Source organism: Cyprinodon tularosa, unplaced genomic scaffold (assembly GCF_016077235.1).
Source record: "Cyprinodon tularosa strain WSP-4 unplaced genomic scaffold, ASM1607723v1 ctg286, whole genome shotgun sequence".
NCBI classification, from domain to species: domain Eukaryota; kingdom Metazoa; phylum Chordata; class Actinopteri; order Cyprinodontiformes; family Cyprinodontidae; genus Cyprinodon; species Cyprinodon tularosa.
Window position 1 is genome coordinate 1533588 of NW_024038992.1, and position 26595 is coordinate 1560182.

General features: G+C 36.7%; 1 protein-coding gene and 1 long non-coding RNA gene across 5 annotated transcripts; one reads left to right on the forward strand and one right to left on the reverse strand.

Moving 5' to 3' along the window:
- Window positions 1-258: 258 nt before the first annotated feature.
- gabrg1 (gamma-aminobutyric acid type A receptor subunit gamma1) lies at window positions 259-26577 on the forward strand. 4 transcript variants are annotated; one of them, XM_038290684.1, is made up of 9 exons: window positions 269-637; window positions 15908-16068; window positions 16302-16369; window positions 18569-18789; window positions 19039-19121; window positions 22674-22811; window positions 22896-23048; window positions 24819-25021; window positions 25098-26577. In XM_038290684.1, exons 1-9 carry the CDS (start codon window positions 561-563, stop codon window positions 25374-25376), a joined length of 1383 nt encoding a protein of 460 aa, XP_038146612.1. In that variant the 5' UTR covers window positions 269-560; the 3' UTR covers window positions 25377-26577. The 4 variants fall into 4 exon arrangements, with proteins under 4 accessions (XP_038146609.1, XP_038146608.1, XP_038146612.1 ...); XM_038290683.1 differs by having other exon boundaries at window positions 271-637; window positions 25095-26577; XM_038290681.1 differs by having other exon boundaries at window positions 259-637; window positions 22674-23048.
- LOC119787059 lies at window positions 17664-18238 on the reverse strand. Its single transcript, XR_005281279.1, has 3 exons — window positions 18088-18238; window positions 17791-17999; window positions 17664-17720 (listed from the first exon to the last, which is right to left on the reverse strand). It is a non-coding gene; the product is annotated as an uncharacterized LOC119787059 (long non-coding RNA).
- Window positions 26578-26595: the final 18 nt, after the last annotated feature.

Genomic DNA, 26595 nt, shown 5'->3' on the forward strand with positions numbered 1-26595 from the left:
TGAAAACTCAATTTTGTTTTTAAAGAAAGGTTGGTAGAGTCTGATAATAAAAGCTGTTTGAAATATTACGCATGACAAAAAATGCAAAGGTAGGCTACATTATAACATTATGATTATTCAAATCATAAACATGAAAAAAAAAAGCTGCACTGCATTGTGTTGCTGTGCCCTTAAGCAAGGCACTCAATCAATGTCAAGCTGCACAAAGACATTCTTTTTTTTATAGATCAGAACAGCTGCTGTGATTCAACACAAATATGAAGATTTATTCAAGCCTTTCTCAGCTTGGTTGAGTCATTTGAAAGATGTATATTTTTAACGACATCAGTCAGAAAGCAGCATCTGTCACAGCAGCATTGCAGATGGACTAAAGCAGCCTCGCTCCCTGCATCCCCATCCTCCCCTCAACACACACACACACACACACCCCTACCATGGATCCATGCCCCTCCACCATCCTCTGCATTCAGCCGTGATCCACCGACAGAAACAGCCTCACTCTAACCGCTGTATTTTATTATTCACATTACAGCTGCTTTTTTTGTTGATCCAGCTGCGGAATGAAGTCGCTGCTTTTCTCAGCACTGCGGGATAAAACCATGAAGCCCTGGCTGCTGTTCGCGCTGCTCGGTCTGGGGTGAGTGCGCCTCTTCCATGCGCCCGTCCTGATGGGAAGAGGGGTTAGGAATAACTGCAGAAGGTGTCCCTGTGTTTCTTTGTTTTATTTAATTTTTTTTTTTTTTACAGATCATGAGATGTGGCCTGGCAATTTGTTTTATTCTGAGCCAGACGGTTTTTTTTTTTTTTTTTTTACCTGCAATTTGCAGATTGAAGGGTTTCAGTTTCCACTGTTGGTGTTAATAAGCTGATGGCATGAGTGGAAATTGTACATACTGTTAAGATAAGGGAGGCTGACTTAAGTTATTGAAAAGAAACATACAATTTATCTTAAAATGTTACTTCATTTTTATTTCTGTTTATTGATTTTTCAAATATTTCAGCATTAAAATGTGCTCCTTTGTTAGGAATTTTAATTGAGGAAATGATGTAAGCAACAGATTCCTGGCCATATTTAATGATGATCCAGCATTTGCATACAAGCTGCAGTAAAGGAGCCTCAGCAGATTTTCTGTTTAAACGTGACATTTTTTGATAGCCTGCAGTCATGTGACTGGGAGTCTGAATGATCCCTGCTTTAAGAAGCTTTTAACCAAACTCCTCAAACTGACACCTTCCTCTGCAACAAAAAGCTTCAATTCAGTCATTATTCACTGAAATCTAAATTTATTTTGAGGTGTTTTTGTTTTTTTCCTCCAGATTGAATGATTATTAGGTTCAAAATAATACAAACACAAGTGATGGACTCTTGAAAGGAAATTTAAAGAACCAAGAAATTTTGCTGTTTTATAGCATTAAGATAAGCAGATTAACTCCAAACTACAGTAATTAAAGGTTGTGAATTCAACAGTTACATTTTTTTCTCAACTTACATCTGAAATGAGATTTATGTTCAAAAAAGTAAGAACATTTGAAATGAAGGAGCTCCAAGGTCTTCCTCTAAAATTCTGAGAAGTGATGAAACCTCTAAATAACCTGTACTTAGCTGTTTGAAAATGTTGAATTTGTGGTTAAACTGTTAAGGATTTCTGTTCTGAATTTAACAAAAAGCCCATGCAAAATTATGATTTAGTCAATTTCACATAGGATTTTCCTGCAGGTTTTAACTGAAGCCCAACAACAACATGTATGTTTTAACAGGAGTGATGACTCCTTTAAAAGTTGGACTGTCTGCCTAGCAGGCCAAAAAGCTACATGGAAGACCTCCCTAGCTGGATTCATTTTTTTTTTTTATTTCACACCAAAGTGATAATTTGAAAACTAGGGGTTTCCCCAATACAGCCATTTAAGTTCAAACATGATAGTAGTATTGTTTTATTTATTTATTTTTTTCTAATGAACAGATAGCGATATTGATATGATACACTGGCAGCATAAATCACACATACCTTTATTATCTTTTTTAATGGAATATTAGAAAGGCTTGGTCAAGTGATATTATTTAAACAGATAATAATTGTGAACAACAGTAGGTATGTAAGGACAACTGACCCATGTGCGGTTAACCAATCTAGTCAAAATATGTTTACATGAACAGAGAATATCTCTCCATCATCTATCATTGTATCAAGGTCTTCTTTGTGGCAAACATAACTGCAGATATTTTTGTGTTTCAGTTTACACCTGACTTTCAGAAGTACGAAAATAAATGCAAGATTTGGATAACCCTTTTACATATCGGAAATGTTCACATTTGCATAGCCCCACCCATTAATTCATGCTTTGGTCATTAGAATATGATCTTCGTATTGAAAAAAAAATACTTTGCACCCTCCTTGAAGATCTGGGTTTCTTTTCAAGAAGCAGGTTTAAGAAACTCAGATTCAAATCTGCAACTCTAAACTGATCTAGCCTAATGTCGGGAACTCTGAGTTTTCATTTTCACAACAGCTGCTATGAATTAGTTTAATCAACTCCAAGTAGGTCCACTCAGAGTTCACAAGTGTGTAACACGTTTGAAAAGCCATTATCAGTGGAGCACCGATTCAACAAGTCACCATGACAACAGGAAACAAGAAGTGCCTATTTCATTATTATTTCTTGAATATTAGTAAATCAATGTATGTATTTAGATGAAATCTTCTAGCAACAGGTGAAGATGAAGAAAAAATGTTTTCTAATAGATGGAACCTCATCATCTCATGGGTTCTTCAGCTTGATTCTCTCTTTGACAAGTAAATACTAAGTGGCTGTTTGCAGTCGCTTCAGATGTTATCGTTCCAATAACTCGTTATTAGTGGTTATTAGTCCCATAGAACAGCTTCAGATTGTGCCAGTAGACTCATTAGGTTGTTATCGACTGAATCCTAATCCTAACCCTAAATTAATTCCTTTTCCGCTGCGGAATTAATTAATCTATTTATGTGCAATCTGAAAATGATTTCAGTAGTTCTCCAAAAAAATCATCTGCATTTCAAATAAAAAAAAAGAAATACAAGTTATCTCATGCCATGCCAACTGAATTGTAGAATCCTCTCCCTATAGATATTTATTTCTCTGTGAAAAAGTGCTAATCATTCTTTAACAAGATCCTCGTCAAAAGGACATACAATATTTGTTTTTGAATACTAATGTATTTAACGGACCTAGTGAATGATTTTTTTCTTTTTTATGCACAAAACTCCGACAAAAACCTGACTGAATCAGGAAATAAAACAGCATGATTAGCTGTAGGGAGAGTGGAGACAGAGGACACTCTTGAGTTTACTGAAGAAAACCTGCTACGGATCAGGTTAGCTCTGGGGAGAATGTTACTACGGTGACTGAAACAGAGGTTGGGGAAACGCTCTTTGTGAAATGGAAAACTGAGTTTCCCATAGTTCAGGTTTAAAAAACTCATAGTTTTCAGTAAAACTGCTTTGTGAAACGTACCCCTGCTCTGCATGCACAAACTTGTTTGCACCTGTTTTAAGAAACACAAACCTTGTGGAGATCAGGCCCATGTTAATGGTTTTCATGCATTTGGATTAAAAGCTGATTTGTGTTTCACTAGATGAAGCCACAAAAGGAGCTAGTGCAAACATAAAGCCAGTACTTTTGCTGAAACATAGAAAGTATATAAAATCTTGGACCAGTATGTCTGGATTTCAATTTTTTGCTGCAGACTTAGAATGGAATTAAGTTTGAATCAGTTTGTATGAGTGGGAAGGCTGTGTTTTTGTACCTTTTGTACCTGTTTCCTTTGATAACATCTTTGATTTAAGGAAAGAAGTGGACAGCTAAGAGATGGGTTTTTATAAACAGAAGTAAGACACATTTAGTGATCAAGCTGGAGTCACAGCATAACCAGAAATACAAAATCTGATTCTGACCTTGAAGGGAAAGAGATTTTGTTCCAGTACTGACACTAGTTTTTCTTTATCTCTTCCTGTTATAATTTTGTCTGCATTCCATATGAACATCAAATGCTTTTAAACCATTTACTACTACATCTGAATAAAGGTTTTATTTGGACCTTTTAATATGATTTACTTTGAACTCACAAAATACAACAAATATCTTATTTCTTGACTATAATTTCATAGTGTATTTTATTTTATTTTATTTGGTCACTGCATGCATGTTAGATATCTTACAGCTTGTTTTTTTTATGTCCAACATATTATCAGGTTTCAGTTTTACTTTCTTTGGACTTGAAATTTCTTGTAGAATCCACATCTGGGCTAAATCAGATTTCTTCTTGTCTTAGTGCATGGAGTGAATCAGGTTTTGTTTTTCTGATTTTTAAGAATTGGCCATAAGTTCTATGTTGTGTTCTCTGTTGGGTCCAGGAGTCTTTGTAAATTATGTTGGCACGCACTAGAGCAATCTGTAGTGGGAGCACTAATGTACTTAAGCAATATAAAGGTCCATTCTCCTAAGCACATTCCTTACGAGGATGGACTCCTTGTTCTTCTCAGAAAAAACAGGAGTGGCGATTTGATTTGCATCTGACTTGGAATGTGCTTAGGTGGATGGACCTCCATTCTGCTGAAATACATCAACGCTATAATTACAGATTGCTCTGGTGCGAGCCAACAGAAAAGACAAAGACTCCTAGATACAATCAGTGTCGAAACGTCTTCAATATAACTGAGCGCAACTGTGTTGGTCTTCCAATCAAAACCTATTTTGTGGTTTAGCTCTCCATATTTCATGGTATAAACTTAAACTTACGGTCTTAATTCATGTGAAAATGCCTTATGGACTATTTGTTATGTAGACATTAAACTATGATTAAAAGTATTTATAAAATCTATAAAACTTTCACATGTTTTGTGTCTCTACAGCTGTGCTTACAGTGTGATGTTTCTGTAGCTGTAAGAAAATTTACATAAAAATGACAGACTGCTGTGGGTTTAACAGACTTATGAAGCCATCAGTGTAACAGTTTGTTTCTGTACAGAGCTTCACTAATCCATGTTGGCAGAGTAACTGTTGTTGATTTAAGCTCAATGAGAGATAGAACAGGCGAAAGTGGAGATGGAAAGAGCTGTTGAGGATTCAGTGAATCATCTCTTAAAGTCTCTCCAGGATCAAAGCTGATCTAGAGCTACAGCTCAGTGCTGAAAGCAGCGCCCCTGGTGGGTTACATCCCGCTCCACTTCATCTGATGACCCACCCCCATAAAAACTTCCAAATATAATGAGAAGATACAGCCAACATTTTAACTTATGCATCAGTGCAGGCTGTTGTCTTTTATCAACACTTTGAGTGAAGGGTTGTTTATATTAATGATTAGGTATTTAAGATTTAATCTTGATACTAGTACTTTTTTTGTTTAGGACAAGCGCCCATTTTTACCAAGCAGGATTTTATAAACTCAGACTGAAATCCTCAACTCTGAATTGATCTAGCACAAGTTTGGAAACTCTGAGTTCTTGGTTGCTGTGGTTTAGTTTCAAAAGGCATTATCAGTGGAGCCCTGATTTGACGAGTAACCATGACGACAGACGTGAAGTGTCTATTTCACATCACTGGAGCTAAGGATTTTAATGTAGAAATAAAAAAAAAGGAGATATGTTTAAAAGACAGAGCAACAGCGCTACAGCTGCAAAGGAGAGGGAGGTGGCGGAGAATATTGCCGCTTGATATAATGTGTACGTTTATATGAAGTGCACTATGGCAACGTTTAACATTCGTTAAAGCACTCTCCTCTCTGTTGTTCCATTTGTAGATCACTAAAATAAGATTCTTTCTGGTCAAAATCCCAGAACTAGTCAGAAATGAATAACAGATTTTCTAAATTTTCATGATCTGCCCTGATTGCTGACCTTAATTGTTGATATCATTCACCTGCCTAACTCTGCCCAGTTCCTAATCATCTCTCAACCTATCCACCTGCGCCTACTGCCTCATATATGGCTCAGCCCAGCTATTGGGGCCAGATCATTATCTGATGTTTGATGTATGTTTGTCTCATTAGTTTTAGTTATTCAAAAGTTCATGTCCACATCACCCGTCGGCCATTGGCTTGAGCAGGTTTTGTGTTTGTCTTGTCTCCTGATTGGGTCCCAGCTGTTCTCCACGAAGCCCTCAGCATTTTTGCCCGGAACGCCCGTAAGCCTGGCTCCTAGGTGGAGAACAGTTTAACGTTTCTGCAATTATTCATGGTACCATGTCTTGTCTACAGTATATCCCTCTCAAACACTGAGCCCGCCTGACTCCATCGGAGCGTGTCTGTCTGAGCTTGCTGCTGGACTCATTGAACTCTAAACCGGCCTGAATGCTCTGTGGATTCCTGGAACCCTGGATCTGTCTGTTTGGATCGGAACCCCTGGTCGGGCTTAGGATTCCTGGATCCCAAAACTGTCCTGATCTGATCTGATCTGTTTTCCCTGACCTGAATCGGTCCCTGCTTGCTCACTGGTGTTGCTGCATTGGAAACATTCTTGGCAGCTCTGCTGCCGCAGCTGCCACAGGTCATATGGCAGTGCATCGGCTGGATCCTGCCTTCCTCGGAGAGGATGGACTGAACTGTTAAGCCAGGTAAGTGACTCATACAGATAATCATCTCGCGTCAGATGAACGTGGTCACTTACCTGTGTTTCTCCCTCCAGAGTGTCAGGGATTGGGTGGTGCCCCGCCCCCTTGCAGCCGCCGCATGTTCGCAGATCCACAGCAGCCTGCGATTTTGTTTCTGTTGTGTTCATTTTCTGTCATTAAACATTTTGAAATTTCCCACTGTCTTACTCGCCTTGCATACTGGATCCATCTGTCCCGTTTCTTGACATAAATTATGTTTTTGCAACAGAAACTCAATTTCAGAAAGTAAAACAAAAAATAAATTGTACTATTAAGTTTTATATACCTAAAATCTTTACACATTTTAAGTGGCTGTTTTGAAATGTATCAACTTGACTGAATATGTGTAATGATATCTGAAATACATTTCTTCATATTATAATTAATATTATAAAATAATACTAATGCTACCCAGTAACAATAGGAATAGGGAGATCTGAAATTCAGTTCTAGCTTGATGTGAAGCTGTGGATTATCAAGTACTCAAACTTTAGTGTTTTATAGCAAGATTTTTTATCTCCCTTGCCGTAAAAGATTTGTTTTTTAAATTTTAGCTTAATGTTTAAAAATTCTTCGTAGCCTTTTGTTTTATTTGTGGGTACACACGCCCCACACTCCCACACTCATATTTATATAATATGAGCTGGTTTAGGCTAGTTTTATGAATAATAATACATTTGATGACTATCACTAGCAATGTCAATGCTCTGGAGATTTCAACATTTTTATTTAAGAAAATAGCTTGCTGAGTTGAACATTAGTCCTTGATAAACATTAAATGCAGAGTCCATGGCTTGAATGTGCTTATGTCCATTGCTGCAGGATGTTCGTTCCTTCTGTGAAAAGTGCCTACTTCTTTCTTGCTTGGATAACCTGCACACTGGCTGCAACTCTCTCTTCTTGTCTATGTGGTAGCAAATCCACTCTGAGCATATTTCCACCACTTAAAGGGCTGGAGTGAGATCCAGTTCTTTCTTGTTAAATGTAATGTGACCAAAAGTTGAAGATTACGGTTTTTATATGCACGACTATATTGCAAATGCGATTCATTGACTAGCCCTAATTACCTTGCCAAACACTGGCATGACATAGGTATTATAAAGCCTATTACAGATCCTCTGACTTCAAAGTGGTTTCTTCTTTACACACATACCTTTCTGCATGGTGACTGTACTCTATTCAGCTCCATGCAAATGATACATAATGTCAAGCGCCTTTTAAGCATTGATAGGATTACTTTCTAAATAATGAGTGCAATAAAGGAAGTAAAATAAAAAAAAGACAATAAGATAACTGTTATTTTATTACATGCAAGCTGTGTAACTGCACAATTATATTTTTTGGTAGTGTCTCATATGAATTACCTTAAAGCGATGCAAGGCCATTGTTAATAGACACGTGAATCAACAAGATAACATGGTGTGTAGGCGAGAGAAGGACTCTGCAGACTTTAATACATAAAAGTTTCAATACCACTTTGAATTTGACTAGGTAAAAAAAGAGAAAAAAAATTAGGCATCCGAATTACATTGACGTGGGAGATAACTTTAATCTACAGCAAAACAGTTCCACCTTTAAGTCTGAGTAGGCAGCTGGCAAGCTGGGACAGAAACCTGAAACTCATAGAAAAATCCCTTGCCCCCCCTAAAGGTAACTGGAAAGAACTTAAATATGGCTGAAGGGGAATAAAACTAATGACTGCAAACCAAGGAATGACCAAGGGGAAAACTACAAGATTAGAGGAGGGACTGAAAACAGCCAAGGCTATGGAAAACATGACCTAAGGATAAATAACCAACTACACCAGGGAACAAAACAATACCCATAATATAAGAAAAAGAGAAAACCAGGCAGAGCAAAACTAAAAATACTTAAAAAAATATCTAAATCTAGAGAACCACAGAGAACAAAACAAAGCATGCTTGAGAACCCAAAAAATAAAAATGTCACAGAAGCAAAAGGTCCAGAAAGTAAAATCATAACAGGAAGAGGTTTAAGACACAGAAGTATTGAAATAAATCTGCTTTCATCAGGCATATTTGAACTACAATTACTGTAAGTTAACGAGGACTTGGTTCTTAGAAATGGACCATAATACCTCATATTATTTATTTTTTTTACTTTTCTTGGATATTTTCTTGTTTTTGATTGCATAGACTATAGCAGTGTCATTATCTGATTGAATATTTTCAGCTTCGGTCTAAAAAAACAACAACTTAAAAACATTTTAGGATCAAATCCAAAGCATTATGGATAAATATTTTTTGTTAATGCTGAAATTTCACCAGATTTAAGTTTTCTAATGTCAGCCACAGCTACTATGTAACTCGTTGACAAAAGAGAAAGGGAGAGGGCGATAGTCATTTGGTACAATCTCATATCTATGTATGTAGGTTTGGTTGTTGCTTATGTAACTATATTTTTGGTTTGATACTTCTAAATGTTTAATATGCCCCATATGTAATTGGGGATAGAGCCACTATCAGTAGCGTATCGGTAGCTTGATATTTAAGCTGAAAACATGGCCCAGCATGTCCATGAAGCCTGACCTGTAAAAAGGAAAACAACCACGTTAATATAGCTTTTAAATCAAACTAACATCTTAATCAATCATACTTTTGTGTCTAAAATCATCTTTGGTGCCCTACTCATTTTAACAACTATACGGCATCTGATTTTGAATCTGTAGCAGTGTCAGTTCTACCATTATTGTAAAGAAAAGCTTCTGCATGTAGCTTTGCTGCGATCAGATATAAAGCAACTTTGGTTCCTACATGCCTTCATAGAGATTTGGAGCAAATCTAGATTCCATCCGTAGTTTTTACAGCTTTCTCTAAATTATGTATAACCTATCATCTATAATGATAAAACACCAACTTACAAGCCAAGGCAAGGCAAATTTATTTGTATAGCACAATTTAGTACAAAGACAAAGCAAAGTGCTTTACATGATAAAATATAGGAAAATAAAACAGAAACAGAGCAAGAAGAAGAAAAAAAATGCAGAAACAAGAAATAACATTAAAAGCAGTTGGACAAAAAAAATAAAAAATGAACTAATGATGTTTCAGTTGAACTGTTTAACTAGAACATTCGAAGCCAATCCGAAACAAATGTTTTTTCAGTCTTGATTTAAAGGAACTCAGGCTTTTACAGCTTTTCCGGAAGTTTTCCGTAAAAATTCAAAAAATATCCACTGGACTTGGTTTCCAAGATTTGAAGATGTTTCGCCACCTCTCCAAGCTTTCTCAATTCAAATGTCTGGAATCGCAGTGAGTTTGAGTCTTGTTCTGTGATGGGGTGGGGGGTTTGGTGAATATCACCAAACCCCCCACCCCATCACAGAGGAACGAGGGACCTGCCCGCTCCAGCCGGTGAACAATACCTCCTTAACGACCGACCCCAACAATCATCGACAGGTTTCAGATATTACAGGCTAACGATGGAGCCAAACGACCCATTTCTCGGTTACGTTTCCATGTTTCCAAGCGATACAAGGCTTTGTCTATAAGACTCAAACTCACTGCGGATCCAGACATTTGAATTGAGAAAGCTTCCATGGAGAGGTGGCGAAACATCTTCAAATCAAGTCCAGTGGATATTTTTTGAATTTTTACGGAATGACTATGACCTGGATGACTGAGAACCTCCATCAGCATTTCTGGAAGTTTGTTCCAGATAAGTGGAGCATAGAAACTAAATGCTGCTTCTCCATGTTTAGTTCTGGTTCTAGGTATGCAGAGCAGGCTGGAGCCAGAAGACCTGAGAGGTCTGGAGGGTTGATACACTGATAGCAAGTCTGTAATGTATTTAGGTGCTAAGCCACTTACAACCAAACTGTCCCCATTCTATGGCTGGATGCCTAAATGAGTCAGGTACTGTTGACCCAATAATAATAATAATACATTTTATTTAAAAAGGCGCCTTTCTGGACACTCAAGGTCACCGTACAAAAGCATAAAAACACAGTGTCAGAGAAAAAAAATAAAAACAGTTAAAAACATTAAAAAAATACAGAGGCTGTGACAGTGAAATTGATATTTAAAGAGAATACGCAATCTTAAACAGATGGGTTTTGAGTTATAATTGCAATAATACTGTGCCCTCGCAAAACTATCATCTGTAAAATTATCTAATTATTTCAGTATATCTTAAATTTCTTAATATATATAATTGATTTAATTGGCTGGTTGAATTTATTGATTTCTCCTCAGTTTTTTTTTTCCATTGTTTAATGCAAAGAAAGATTTTTTTTCTCATTTTAATCTCTTATACTGCTTTATAGTTTTTTTCATTATTCAAGCTGTGTAGTTTCATTATTTTTTTATTGTCGTCAGCACTTAGGTCTTTGTCTGCTCAATGTCAGCTGATTTATTTAGGCTATAAGGTGACTACACAGACAGATTTTTCACACATTAGGTCACTGTGTCATGGATGAGATCATGACTCTCAGAAGTAATTCAGGGAAGAGTAGCTTAAATCCTGAGCTGAATGCCAGGTCTGCAGGGATTCTTATAGTATTAGGTCTGTTTTTATCACCCAGCAACTACAAGAGCAGCATCGTTTGGCACAAGCTGGGAGTTCAAGCATGTGGAACGGCCTGTAATAGAAACAGCGGGACTCATCAGATAACAGACACATAAAACTGCTTATAGCTCTGTTTAAGTTACATTCTGAAAGTCCTGCTGTGTGCACTGGGTTCAGCCAATCTTCCTTTCCTACCCAACCTGACTCAACTTTGTGCTTTGATTGTGCAAAGATAAGAACAATATTGAGCACATTTATGTTTTTTTCTGTAAGGTTGAAAAATGCTGATGTTTCATTTTCTTTGGTGGAATAAAAGCAGAGGTCAGAACAGTGCTTTATAAGCTAAAAGCTGGTTTTGCCTTTGGGGAGTCCTAGTAATGTTGAACTTCCTCTCGCAGCACAATCTCTGGAACAATTACAATGAATTTTGCAGTGGGGAAAGGATGAAGCATCCAGCCTTTAACATTGGATTTAAACAGGTATATTATTAAAGCTCCTCGTATAATTATAGATTCAGATTAGGTTTGTATATGTTTTGAGTTGTGGGGTAGGACAGTTTTTTAGGTTTAGATGTATTTTATTTTGTTAAATTTAGGAAAACAGTCAATTAAAATCTAAAACAGTAAAAAAATTTACAGAGAAATGCAGTTTCTGCATCTCAATGCTGGGTATGAAAATGTGAATTAACCTGTTCTATCGAAAAGTGACTGCACAATGTTACTAAAATTAACTGAAGTATGTTATTTGCTCTTAAGAAACAATGCAAAGTTAGGTATTTAGGTTTAAAATAGTTTCCTTATTTGTAAAATGTATATAATGTTAAAATCAGACTGTTTCTATACATTTTCAGTTGCCCCCCCCCCCCTTTTTCATTTCTTACAACAACAAGGTCAACCGTTTGGAAAATATTATATTGGATATTCAAGGATTCTACCCACTCATTACTCCTTTAGAGGTGACACTGTTTTCTAATAACGTAGGTAAGCTATTTCTGTGAGGCACCAGAATAAAGTCTAGCAACTTGAGCAAATGTGCGGGTGAATGGAGCATTTAATATGGGTGACTAGGCAAAAGGGTCATTGGTTTGAAACCCAGTTCTGTTCGTCTCAGTTGTTGTCTCCTTGGGCAAGACACTTCACCCAAATTGCCGAGTTAGTAATAGGGTCTGATGGCGCCTGTGTTCTGCAGCCTTACTTCTGTCAGTGGGCCCCAGGAAAGTTGTGGCTACAATGTAGCTTGCCCCCCATCTGTGTGTGAATGCTTGCGTTAATTTGATTAATGGCTGATTGTAATGTAAAGCCTTTTTGAGACCCTAGAGTTGGAAAAAAAGTACAATAAAAGTACAGGTCATTTTATAGTTTTATTTAACACATAGTATAATTCTACACTGCGCCAGTGTAGTGGTTAGCGTGCTTGGCCAATGTACGGAGGGAGGCCTTAGTCCTCGAAGCAGCTCACTGTGATTCGAATCTGACCTGTGGTCCTCTCGTACCCCCTTTCCTGTCAGCCTAATGTCAAAATCCGAGCCACTAGTGCCGTAAAAACTAAAAAAACTAAAAATAAATCTACAACAATCAGATAAAATTATGCACAATAAACATCTCTTTTTTATTCTTGTATATTAATACATCTACTGTCACACTGTATATTATTTTTTATAAACATAATCCCCACATCCTGTAAAAGGGTGTACTTTTTGTCTATCAATCAGAATTTGATTCCCTGTTTTTAATATATTACATAATATCAAAATATATTTCTTGGTAAATCATTATCATAAGTACATAAAACAAAAATTATCTTGATTTTCATAATTTATTAGAGCAGTTCTCTGCTTCCTCAAACAATGGCTGTGTGGCCTAAAAATGAATACTAATTATTGGCAAAGGAAATGTCAGTTTGACCTTAATTGTAGCGTAAAAAAATTATACATTCTTCTTCTTCAGTGCGTTGAGAAACATGGTCTGTGTCACACAGTTGAGTAGTATCAGTGCAAATCTAACTGATAAAAGCTTTAAGACTTTTTTCTATATAGCAATAAAAGTAAATGCAATCAAAAATACAGTTTTTTTATATTTTTTTCCCAGGTTAATTTTTCTTAAGATACAGCCCATAAGGTATTCATCACAAAAATCCGACATGAAACGGCAAACATTAAAGCTGTTAGTCCACTGTTCTGAAAATCTAGATATCAAGGGTGAAGCATTACTGGTAAAAATAGAATAGATGTTTTAGATGTGTTAATTCTACAGCAGCACCCGAACAAATATTTACTACGGATTTTATTTATGCACCACATCACCTTCATCTGCACTAATGACAGCTTTGAGTTTCAAAACACCTGGTGTTTTTGCATGATCTCGCAATCATGTTGAGAAGCTTTCTTGTTTATTGCTATATTTATTTTCATTATGTGTTTTGTTGTATTGCTTATCTTGTTTTGGTTATCATGTGTCCAAAATCACACAGAGTTCACTTTGTCATCAAATAACTGAACAAGGATGAAGCCTAAATGGAAAAGCATCCCTGCCGTTTAATCGCTGTTAAAGGATTTAAGAGGTAGCAAAATGCCTCGGTGTTGCTGATCAAACGCATTAATCGAGTGATAATAAATGATTTCAGCACCTCTATAAAACAGAACATTGTCGATTTGTTTTTGAAAACATCACAGTGTGTATTAACAACATTAAAATGGAAAGACCTTGGCAATAATTTTTTCATCCTCATTGAAACCCTTAAGTCTCTTGAGCCCTCTGATAGGCAATGGGTGGTTAACGGGTTAAAGAAGTAATGGTTGCCTTACATCTATCTCAAAGGGACTAGCAGGTAATTTGTAGAAAACGTTTTTTTCTGTAACTGCATGAATTAGACTTGAAGGCTACAGAGCTAATGTTCTAGACTCTAATATTATGCCATCTGTCTGACGGATGAAGTGTTATCCAAATTGGAGCATTAATATCTTAATGATCCACAACAAAGCTGCTAATGTAAAACAGAATGTCTTGAGGGGGGGAAAACAAGCAACATAACTAACCAGTGAAAGTCCAGACCTCAATATGATTTAAATGCTCTTCATGGAATTTAGGATACCTGTGAAGATTAAAAAAAAATATCTACAAACATTAATAAACTGAGCCCCATTGAAAGAGAACAGCCCCACAGCCTGCATCCCACTGTAATATGGAGCTCCATCTGTTTTAATCTTTGTTTGATTGGGTAAGACAAATCACCCGTATTGCCTTTCGCCTTGATCAAAGGGTACAGTATGAGGCTAGAAAAATGTAAATAAAGATGTATACATATGTGAATTTGTTGTATAGGTCAGTAACCTAAATTAGTTAAATATAATATATAATACTATATAATAGAAGATGTATATTTTTACATGTGACCTCAGATGATTAATCTGTAAGAATACACGTTGAAAAGTTACAAATACAAGTTACAAGATTACAACTCTACTGAACTAAGAGTACAAATAACAATTGTGTGAATATCAACCATAATTTCAGCAACTAGAATCTACAACCTCTGAGGAAGCTGCTACATTTCTTACAAGCCAGTGGCTTAAGGTTGGGAACCAATTAGTTTTAAACGAAAACACGAGAAAGAAGACTAACAGAACCACTGATCGAATATATCAATGGTGTAAAGTTGTTTTCATGCATCCCCTTTACAACATTTGCTTGATAGTTTTATTTTCATATTCTTCCTCTTCTTCTCGTACTAAACAATGTGGTTGACAACAGGGAGAAAATACAAATCTTAAATGTATTCATAAGGATTTTTTTTACTTTTACAAATTAAGGCATTTAGATATAAGATAACACATTGTATGGCATCTTTGTGTTTTTCAGGCTGCCCCAGGTCCATTGAGGCTACAGTGCCACCATTAGCGTGTGAATGGCGGAACATTAAGTAAAGTGTCTTAATAACGCTGCATATAACTACAGGCCATAGACCATATGAGGGACCAGATAATGTCTGACGCTTCAAACACTTAGGATTTTTTTATATATCTACAGCAATATATTTATTTATATATATATATATATATATATATATATATATATATATATATATATATATTGGTGTATTTTACTGCGGTGGACTGTCCAGGGTGTACCCCGCCTCTCGCCCGTTGTCAGCTGGAGATAGGTACCACCACGCTTATCCCTTCTGGGATAAGCGTGGTGGAAAATCGATAAATGGATATTAGTGTGGATATTTTAATGTTTTTTGTACACTTGAAATAATTTCAGGATTTGACAAAGAACCGATACTTTTTATTTATTGTATAAAGCCCTAAAACTAAAGGAGTGTAGATTACTTTACCAAGAATGTGTTTTGTGTTTTACAGAGAGTGCAATAAGCTGTCAAAAAAATAAAAACCATGCATGCAGCCAATCAACGTAAAAATGAGAAAGCCAAATATAAATTATCAGTTAGATGTGCTGAGATGTTGAGTGAGGGTAAAAGTAAAATGTGTTTGGCATATGCTCAAACACATTCCAGCATAAATACCTCCAGGATGTGTTCTTGGCAAGGTTCACAGTCTAATAGAAGTTTGCTGACCATGTGATATGACTCACCAAGTGGTGAGCAAACACCTCCACTTTCCTTTCAGGGTGAAAAAGTTACAGACAGAACTGCTTGAGTCATATTGGACATTGATTTTCACCTTCAATTCTTAGGATCTGTTGAATTCTTATTCTCTTTTGATGTTAAAACTTATGTTTATTGGGTTCTCTCTTTTCAGTTCCGCCACTGGTCCCAGTAAACAGGAGGATGAAGATTATGAAGATGTTCCTATAAATAAAACCTGGGTCCTATCGCCTAAGGTCTATGAAAGCGATGTGACTTTGATCTTGAATAAACTGCTGCAGGGTTACGACAACAAACTTCGACCTGACATTGGAGGTAAGATAAAAATAAACATAAATAGATTAAAAGAACAAATATCTTCTTCTCTTCTCAAGGAGAAATTAAACATCCCAATCAGTTATTCAGCTGTAGAGTAACAACTTCTGCTTTGGAGAAAACATGCCCTCAATATTCAGAGTGGAGTTCACTTTCGTATATTTTTGAGTTAATTTGTGCTGATTTTATTGAATATTCTTTGTGGTTACAGTAAAGACTATGCTATGTTTCAGTACGGCCGACAGTGATTGAAACAGCAGTTTATGTCAACAGTATTGGACCAGTGGATCCTATCAACATGGTAAGAATGTTTCTAATGATTTAACCACAGCTTGTTTTTATTGCATCGAATACTTTAAAAAGTTTTTCAGAATGAGCATCAAGTTACATTTTTTCATATAAATTTGAAACAAATTTAGCAGGAGGTGCACAAACATAAAACATAAATGTACCAGTCGACATAATTGCGTCAGGCTTGCACAAAGCTACCTTTTTTAGTAATTTTTTTATGAAAGGGATTATTTTTCAAGACATTAGAATCATAAAAAGGGAATAGTTTGCATATCTTTAGTTATTTTTCCTTGCATGAGCCAATCATCACACAGAGTGCAAGTAACCCACACAAAACAGCAGTCAGCACAGAAAAGTCAGAGATGTTTAGGTACTTCTTTTAGGGAAAAAGTCTAGGGATCCCTTAGAAAGAGCTGGAAAGTGTCAATGAGGAAGGCTTCCAGGTTTAAGTCCTGTATCTTTTGCCCCTTTGAAGCACACTTGGATATGCATTGGATTAGGTAGCAACCTACAAAAAAGAAAAAAATTAAGGTGAGGAAATTATCTTCCCAAGACCTTGAGTGGAGACAAAGTTTTTACATTCATAATGCACTGGTGCTCTCTAAATGAATCTGACTTTTCATCTAGACGGAGCTCTATGAGTAGCTGGTGGTATTCCTCCGACTGGATCCATGTCGAGAAAAGGGGGTGGACACATAAATATCAACAGCTTTCAGCTTACCACAGCAAAACAAGCTCTGTGACTGGCTTGATAAAATCCCTGTCTGCCATTTTAAAACTGTCCAGCAGAAAGAAGCTCAAGTTGCTCCCACTTGATGACACAATCCTCTTAAAGCTGTGAAGCTGCTGTGCATCTAAAATGCTGTCGACTCCCCGTGGTGCAGACAGATATTACAGCAGACACTGCACTCAGTGTGAACACATCGTTAAACCCTTCTTGTTCCTATGTCTGGTCCAGTACCTGATCAAACCCCTTCTTCTTTTCCACCCAAAAGATAAATGAAGCTTATGGTCAGTAAGCAGCCTATAATTTCAGAGGTGTTAAACACCTTAATCAAATAAACAACTCTTTACCAGGCATCTGCAGAACTCGAGGAGATGAATTATTTTAAAAAGCTTTATGAGAACAAGGCTGCATCCCAAAAAAATACCTTTGAGGAGTGAAATTAAACCAATTTGTGTTCTTTGTTGTTGTGAAAAAAACAAAAAAATTTGGAAAGTTATGCAACCGCTTGACATGATTTCGGATCAAGACTCTGGCGCAGCAGCAGTACGTACGACAGGAGAACTGGTTTATTTTAAGAGTTTTTATTGTTCAGACTGGAAGCAGAGAAAACAGGAAAATCCAGAGCGGTGTCTCACTGCAAAACAGGTTAGGTGATCAGTATGAGTACCAGCTGATGTTGAGATGAACAGTGAGGCCAGACTTACTTCTCAGGGCTTGGAAACAGGTTGAGGGGGAGCAACAGTGTCCACAGAGAGGGGGGAATGAAGACCTTGGAGTTACCAGTTTCTTTAGGCGTTGGAGGGTGGACAGGCAGGCGAGTTCAGCTTTTGCAGATCTTGAAAAACAGCTCTTGGGGAGGAGTGGAAAGCACCGTTGAGGGAGGAAAAGGAGCCAGCCTTCAGCAGGAGGAAAACTAAAGAAAAACAGAGACAAGACTGGTAAGTAAGACTATCAGAACAAGTTCAACTTAACTTGGAAGTCTTGAAGAGGGACCCAGTTACCACTGGTATAGGTAACCATCTGTCGTCTGCCTCAGGGAATCCACTCCTCTAAATACTGCTTGCTTGATTGTGGCTGATGAGTAACAGCTGGGAGCCTCACCTGCCTGGCACACAGTGAAAATGAAGGGGAGAAAACAAAATCCAAACCAAAGCAGCTCTGTGAACACAACACCGCTAGGTTTCTGTAGAAAGCTTCTTGATGATATAGCGATTAAGGGGGCTGTAGTGTAGGCAGGCTTCATTCTCTCGATCAAACCAAAAATGTGTTTGTTAGTCATGCATGATGTAAACAGAAAAATGGATTTTGACATCATAACATGATCTTCAACCACAGTAAATATGTGTAAAAAATAAAAACTCATTAGTTCTGAAAGAAATTTTGCCAATTAACAGAACAAGGTGTGTCCACTGGGACTTCAAGAGAAAGTAGGAAATATGTTCTTAACATAAAGTCATTTCTGTTAACAATCTTCGCCTGCAGGAGTACACCATTGACATCTTCTTTGCCCAGACGTGGTATGACAGCAGACTGAAGTTCAACAGTTCAATGAAGCTGCTCATGCTCAATAGTAACATGGTAGGCAAAATCTGGATTCCCGACACCTTCTTCAGGAATTCCCGAAAATCTGATGCCCACTGGATCACAACTCCCAACCGACTTCTGAGGCTGTGGAGTAATGGGAGAGTCATGTACACGCTAAGGTAGGACACAACCCAGAGACCATGTTTTCAAATAGATTTTGGCTCCATATTTAAAGTTAACTCTAAACACATTTGTTGTATGTGCAGCTTTAGTGTGGTGTATCTGTGTTTCTCTTTAAAATAATCCCCGTCTGTCAAAGGGTGATCTATTTGTCTCTTTTAAATGGTGTTATTTCCAACTGGAAAAAAGACACACAAAAAAAATGTTGAAAGTTGATTTTCTTCTCTGTCACAATTCTGTTTTATCAGGTTGACTATTAATGCGGAGTGTTACCTTAAGCTGCATAACTTTCCAATGGATGAACACTCATGCCCGCTGGAGTTTTCGAGCTGTATGTCGTCAAACGTAACTTTCTCTCATTTGCAAACCGCCATCTTGACTTCCATAGCTCTCCTAGAAAAAGGGGCAAGCACAGGGGCAATGCCTGTGTTCATTCTCCCTGCCAAAGAGCCCATCTGCTTGAGGCTGTACTAATCTATCATCTGCTCCACCAGCAGAAAGAGGAGGTCATCCAGTACCATTTCTCCTGAAAGACTTAATGATTTCTGCACCCTTTCCCAGTCTGATTCATGCTGTCTGTGTCAACCTTCATTTGTCTCCTGCATTGTGCTTTCGCCTCTCATGGCTTATCATAATCCTGATCTTCAACACACCAGTGGAATATACAAATACTATTCCACTGAGTTTAAGTCAAATGTCAGAGGCAGTTCAGTCACTGTAAATGTCATCAAATCAGCATGTGTTTGTGATAAACCAAAGCCGAAACAAAACTTTTAACCTCAGCTGAGTACAAAACTGTCACGAGTGAACTTCAAAATTAAAAACAATTGATATAAGCAATTTGATATTTCATCACTAACAGCATTGCCAAGAAATTATCCATGTGAAAAGTATATCACCACAGTAATTAAAGTCCAAATAAAGTCCAATAATTTATGTTCTGATGAGAAGCCTTCAATCAGCCGTCTTTTAATCAGCCAGTCTTTAAGATATATAGCAGGAAGATAAGGAAAATATTTGTTCATTTATTTAATCTCTCTCCTTCAAATGGTCAAATGATGATTTGAAATGAACTTTTGTTTAACAGTAATGCTGGAAAGATATGATAAATTATTAAGCCAGCATGTCATTAGGAGACATTTATTGAAGGCTTAGTCTTTTTTTATAATTTTGATAGTTTCATGATACTGGTTAATTACATTTTATTATTAAACTATTCTTCTTCCATCACTCTCAGGCAAGCTAAAATTATAAAAGGGCAGCTCAAACTGTCACTTGTACAAATAATTCTTCTGTAGAATTGTTTGAAGATAGTAGATAAAATAGAGACAAATTTCAACCATGATTATTATGTTATGTTTTTCTCTAGTCTTAGAAATACAAAATATTGTGAATCTATGTGTATATTTAGCCTATTTTGATTAATCACAAAGTCCGTCTTCTCTGACCTTTGAGCCTTCAGAGGAGTTCCACTGTCACCTAATCTGAAATTAAACCAACAATTGAATTTTATACTTCTCCAACCATGTTTACTACATGACCTTTTAGCCTTTTTTGTGTTACATAGATTAAACAAACTAAGTCAAAAATCAAAGATTAATCAAACTAAATAACTTCGATTGGTATGTCTATCTTCTAATGCATACTGTAAAGAGGATCAAATATTTTCCCATTGTACCAGTGACTGAATAAACATCTCACCACTTTAGCCAACTTTACCATATAAAACTACTTAGACTGTTTACAATCAACAATACTATGCTTGTTTGAGAAACTTTATTGTGACTGAACAGGTCAGTGACATCATGAATGCTTCCCTTTTCATTGTCTTAATGCTGTGTCCTGTGAGCTACAACCAGTCATAGATTTTGTGAAGGAAGGACATAGCCACTATGATGGAAAGGCTTTTCTAATTAGACACACAGTACATCACTTTTTGTATTTGCCTTCATAACTTGAGGATGTAAATGTGTTGAATTTTCTAATAATACTAAAGTAACAGTTTGAAGTCCTATTGATTTTAGGGCTTCCTCCTAAACTGAATTATCCGTCCACTCACCTCAACAGCAGCCAAATTTGCTTACAAGCCTGCTTGTTCTCTTAAAACTTTTAAGAGTAAATACCTTTTACTACTTAGACAAAAATAATCTAGTCCTTTTGAATTGACAAGTCATCTTTCATCCTTTGCAACTAATTTATTTGCTGCTTGATTAATGCTCAACAATACCTATAAACTTCAGTACATCATTTCAAGGGTTTACTTAAGATAATTTTCCAGGAGCTTTTCAAAACATTCTGAAAGTGTGAAACACTTCCATGTTGCAGGAAATATCGCAGCATTTTAATAGAAGTTAAAAAGAAAAGGTCCAGAGCGCCCATACAGATCTCAGAATCTGTCATGTGTGTCCAGTTAATGAAATTTAAAGCAAAGTTCTTGCTCTTCCTTTCAGAGAACACTAATGAAGCAAGTCTCAGGATCTTCTTGACCATCACTAGATCATAGCAGCAAATAGAAGGGATAGGGCTAATAAACACAAAGCAATTTATTTTTCCAGCTTTTTTATCCTTCATTTAGATAAAAAATTAGGTGATAAATTGGTCCATGTTGGTGTAACATCCAAGATGGCATTGAAAAAAGAATTTCTACATCAACTCCATTAATTAGGTTTAAGTTTTATTACACCTGTTTTGATCATATTGTTTACAGTTAAGCTGGCTATGGTTATAGTAAATAGTTTTTTGTAAAGAGAAAATAATGTTTTTGTGCGGAGCCTGAAAACTGACACAGGGGGAAAAAAAAGAGATGTGTGCTTCTCAAATACTAATGTGTTCCCAGGAGGTACTGATTCATTCCAACAAATTAGGCAACTAAAGGCTTCCACATACTTGATATGCAGACGGTGCACATACTGTAAGCCATATGGAGTCTGCGCATGCATTTCAGCCTTCATAGTCGAGCAAACCATTTCCTACATCTCTTCATTTCCCACACTGCCATGGCGTCATTGGACAAGTTTGCCAAATAGCTTTAAAAAACGAAATGAAGTCCTTATGACTGGCTGCACTGAGGATAGTGTCCTTCTCAGTTTTTAACTTGTTAGCTCATTCCCATTTAACACAGTCTGGCATGAATACTCATTCCTTGCAAGAAGTGTCCTCTAATGCCAAACAGTGTAGTGAGACATTACATAAATGGATGTAAACATTTTATTTTGCTCACACCTCAATTCAAACAAATGTCCACGCAAATATGTGCAGGCCTTTATTTGTGGCAGCTACGTTACCTCGTGTTTAAGTATTTGCACACATCTGATACATCCACTGGCAGAGCATCCAGAGCATTGGATTTGGTCAACAATGAACTGTATCAGAATCGTTCATCTGTCGGGGAAGCGACCTTCTGTCAGTATTCTTTTTAAATCCCTCGGATTATTGGGAATTCCTTGCAATGCCAGGCCTTTCAGTATTCATCTCCCCAAAGAAAACTCAATCAGTCTATCTCTATACATCATGTTGTCATGTTCCTTTGTTCCTATAGGTGAGCTTTGCAGAAAGATTTTATTCTAGTTTTCCATACACATTTTATACCTATATTGCGGCCATGGAAATAAATTACTATATTGTGCACACATTATGTACATTTCATGGACACAGTTTTTCTTGTTATTTTGTGCACACACTATATCTCTTTTCTTTTCACCATGTCAGTTCTCTGGGTCCCTAGAAGTGACTGATAATCTGAAACTCAAATTAGCTTTACTTAAAGATGCTGTGGCTAAATCCATCTTTCATGCAAAGTCTGTGTGAGAAACATTGAATGATGTTTAATACTGCAGAACCCAGGGACATTTTTTGTTACAATCTGTTTTGGGCTTATCTACAGATGGTTATCCAAAAAACGAGATCACATATAGATGGCAACGGAGGGCTGTGGAGGTGGCCGACCAGCGCTACTGGAGACTCTACCAGTTTGCTTTTGTAGGGATGAGGAATACCACCGATGAGGCTCACACACAGTCAGGTTTGACAAAATCCTCTTATATACTGCAGCTTTACCTGCAACAATCTAAAAAAATCATTCTATCAATCTGTATATATCTTTCAGGGGAATATGTCATCATGACAATCTTTTTTGATCTGAGTCGGCGGATGGGCTACTTCACCATCCAGACCTACATTCCCTGCAGTATGATTGTGGTCTTGTCCTGGGTCTCTTTCTGGATTAACAAGGATGCCGTACCAGCTCGGACATCTCTAGGTTCGAAATCCTAACACATTGAATACTGAAAGTTGAACATTCTTCCACTTTGAGCTCTTGCACGTTTTCTTCCCCTATTAGTCAATAAAATAACACATCTGACCAGAATTGATAACCATTAGACTAGCAAAGACAGCATCAATCATAAGCCAAATACATACTTATCCAGTTAAACATACTTTCAAAGTTTAATAGAAAAATTCATGCATCAAATTATAACAAACGATCCAATGAAGGTCAATGTTTTTCAATTTCTGAAAGCAGTTTCATTCAAAATCTTCTCTCATGTCATCTTTCTAAACACACCAGATGACGAAAACCATTTTTAATGAATGGAGAATTTTTTTTTAAATTTGAGATCATATAAAATATTTTGTTTTTACAATAAAAATGAAAACATAGTTTAAGTTCTCCAAAAACAATGTTTCCTCTTTCTTATCATACATCATCATTTCTAATACTGATACTTACAGGTGAAAGTAGCTGTTGCAGCCTTTTTTGACGACCTTAGCTGTGTGAACAGTGGCCATAAAATACAAACTGAAGCTATTTGTTTCATAACAAATGTCCACTCCTCTGTGGAAACTACTATATTCATCATGGCTGCACTTTATTACATTAGCTATTATTTTTGTTCTTGGAAAAAGACTTTTTTACGAGCCACTTAATCTGGTTATTCTTCAATAAAAGTACGATTGTTCAACTGCAGCACAAAGTGATACCCCCACAGTTATAACCCTCTTAAATAAATCCACCACCCATGGAGAAATGCTAGACATGGATATGGAATGGACAATATGCCTCTGCTATTTTCATTTCTGCCAGTCCAAATATGTAATGTTTTTCTTTTGTCTGTCATTTTATATGCCTTCTTCTCAGCAGAAGGGCTGCAAAAATTTGAAGTTTGCACCTGACTTTTATTAAGAATTAATAAACTGTTGATTAAAAAAAAACATGCAAACATGTCTAGATTTGTAAATGTAAGTCAACAAACTTTAAACCAGTACGCACTTGGTCAGGAGATGAGCCACGTACACACAGGGTTTTATTCCTGCAAATCTTTAGTCGATCAGGGCTTATGTGTGTGAGAGAGTAATAACAGGATTTTATCATCATTTCAAAACAAAGACTAAATAATTAATAATAATACGTTTCTAATTTAAACCTCAGTATCTCATGTTAACAAAAGCATTGTTAGCATTAGTATTAATAACTAGCAGCCTCTATCTGGGTCCTGCACATTAACCCAACTTCTACCTTAAATGTAAGTTTTAAAAATTGTAACCATTTTTTGTCATCTTTTATAGACCATAATTGGGCAGAATTGGATGCCCTATAAAGGATAAATCAGAGGAACATGGCTGTAATAACATCAGCTTTCTCTTTTTTTGTTTTTAACTCCCACCCAGAGTTGCTGACTGAAGGAACAACCACTGTACCTAGGCTACATTTGCAATTTTTAAAAACCTTAATGTTGAAAATACTAATCAGAATCTCATTCACTTGGTAAAAATCTAGACACTAAAGCATCACTACCATTGTAATGATATAGGCTAAGTTGGCTGACTTGAAAAAAACAACATTTTGTTTTCAGACCAATTATTATACAGTTCTTGTAATGACTGTTTTCAGTCACTAGGCATCTTTTCCTTGCATTCCAATTCAATATCCAACTATCCAGCAGAATTTCCTGGTTTTATGTTTACCTTGTGAATAGATGAATCAAAATCCTGAATTTGACTTCTAATTCAGGACTTGATCCCTCTGCAGGAATCACTACAGTACTCACCATGACAACTCTGAGCACCATCTCTAGAAAGTCTCTGCCGAAGGTTTCCTACATCACTGCCATGGATCTGTTCGTCTCTGTCTGCTTCATCTTCACCTTTGCGGCTCTCATGGAGTATGGCACATTGCACTACTTCACCAGCAACCGGCAGACCAAGAAGGGTAAAGCAAACAACAGTGCTCAGGTACAAACATTCTTCTCAATCAAATAGTCTTGATCTTATTAGTGCTGCGAAAGTAACCTTGTCTCCTTTGCAGCAGAAAGTCCCAAGCATGGTAAATATCCGACCTGGAACGTCCCTGTTGCAGATGAACAACATTGTGCCATATCACGAGGATGACGACTATGCATATGACTGTTTAGATGGAAAAGACTGCGCCAGTTTCTTCTGCTGCTTTGACGACTGTCGATCGGGGGCCTGGCGAGAAAATAGGATGCACGTACGGGTGTCAAAAATAGATTCGTACTCGCGGATATTTTTTCCTACAGCTTTTGGCCTTTTTAATCTAGTTTACTGGATTGCTTATCTGTATTTATAAAACAGAATGCTTATTTATAAACAAATTAGCTGGAGTTTAACATCTGCAAACAGCTGCTTTTAGATAAGATATAAATTACACGGCAAACTTTTGCTTTGATAATATTAAAGGCCCGGCTGCAGAGAGGCATGGCATATTAGTAATAACAGCTTCAACACCTTTTCCCTGCACAGCAATCAGGAAACAGGATCAAAATTTGGCTATTTCTTCTGGAAATTAGCTGTAATATACTGTTTGCACATGTAAAAACTCCAGTGTACACAGAGGAACTATTGCCATTAATCTTTACTACAACAGCCCTAATGTTTCTCTTTGCCACTTTGCATTGATATCTTGCTTTACACTTTGCAGCTGGAATTAAATCAATTGGAAAATAGGTTCCTTGACTTTTCTCAGAAAAGCCAGTAACTTATCCGAACAATAAGTGATTAATGTTATTCTGAAGAATCAGGGAACGTACCTTTAAAAATACAACTCACTGTCCTCCTTTTCTGTGGACTATCAGGAGCGATGACAGTTGTTTTTAGGGCAGACAGATTTTATACTTTTATGAATTATGTGTTGCAAAAAAAGACTGAGTTAATGCCCTGTTCAGGTTAACACATCAGTTCTTAATTCAACATTTCCAGCTGTAAATTGATTGTTTTCTTACTAAAAAAGTTCATTTGGATCCATGAAAGCCTGCACATAACTTTATACAGGTCTGTGGCATAAGAACTTCTCAGTAACATTTTCCTATATTTCAGTACAGCAATAGAAATATAAAGGGCAGCTTTTGGTAGCATATTGATTGTCAAAGAGAAGAAGTACCCATTTAGATAATTTTATTCATCATTCATGTATTGAAAAAGATCATTTATTTGAAAAGTAAAGAATTTCACTTGTATTATTCTGATAAGGGTTATTAGATTACACAACTTTCAATTTTTTGTCTTTTAGTTTTAGTTGAAGGCGAGCTCTGTCCTGCAACAGAAATATGGAGAAGGCCAATGTGACTGAAATGAAAAAGAACCAAACCCCTCTGTAACAGAACATACTTCTTGAAAAAGGAGAGGCTGGGATCATAGCAGCAAAGCCAGTGCATACTGTCTCCATATCTGTATTCCATGCTATACATACATTCCTGCATTTTGGATTGTACGTCGCAAATCTTTGCATTTTTTACACCTTGTAATGTTCCTGAGCCTGACCAGTCAGAATAATTTATAAAATATACATA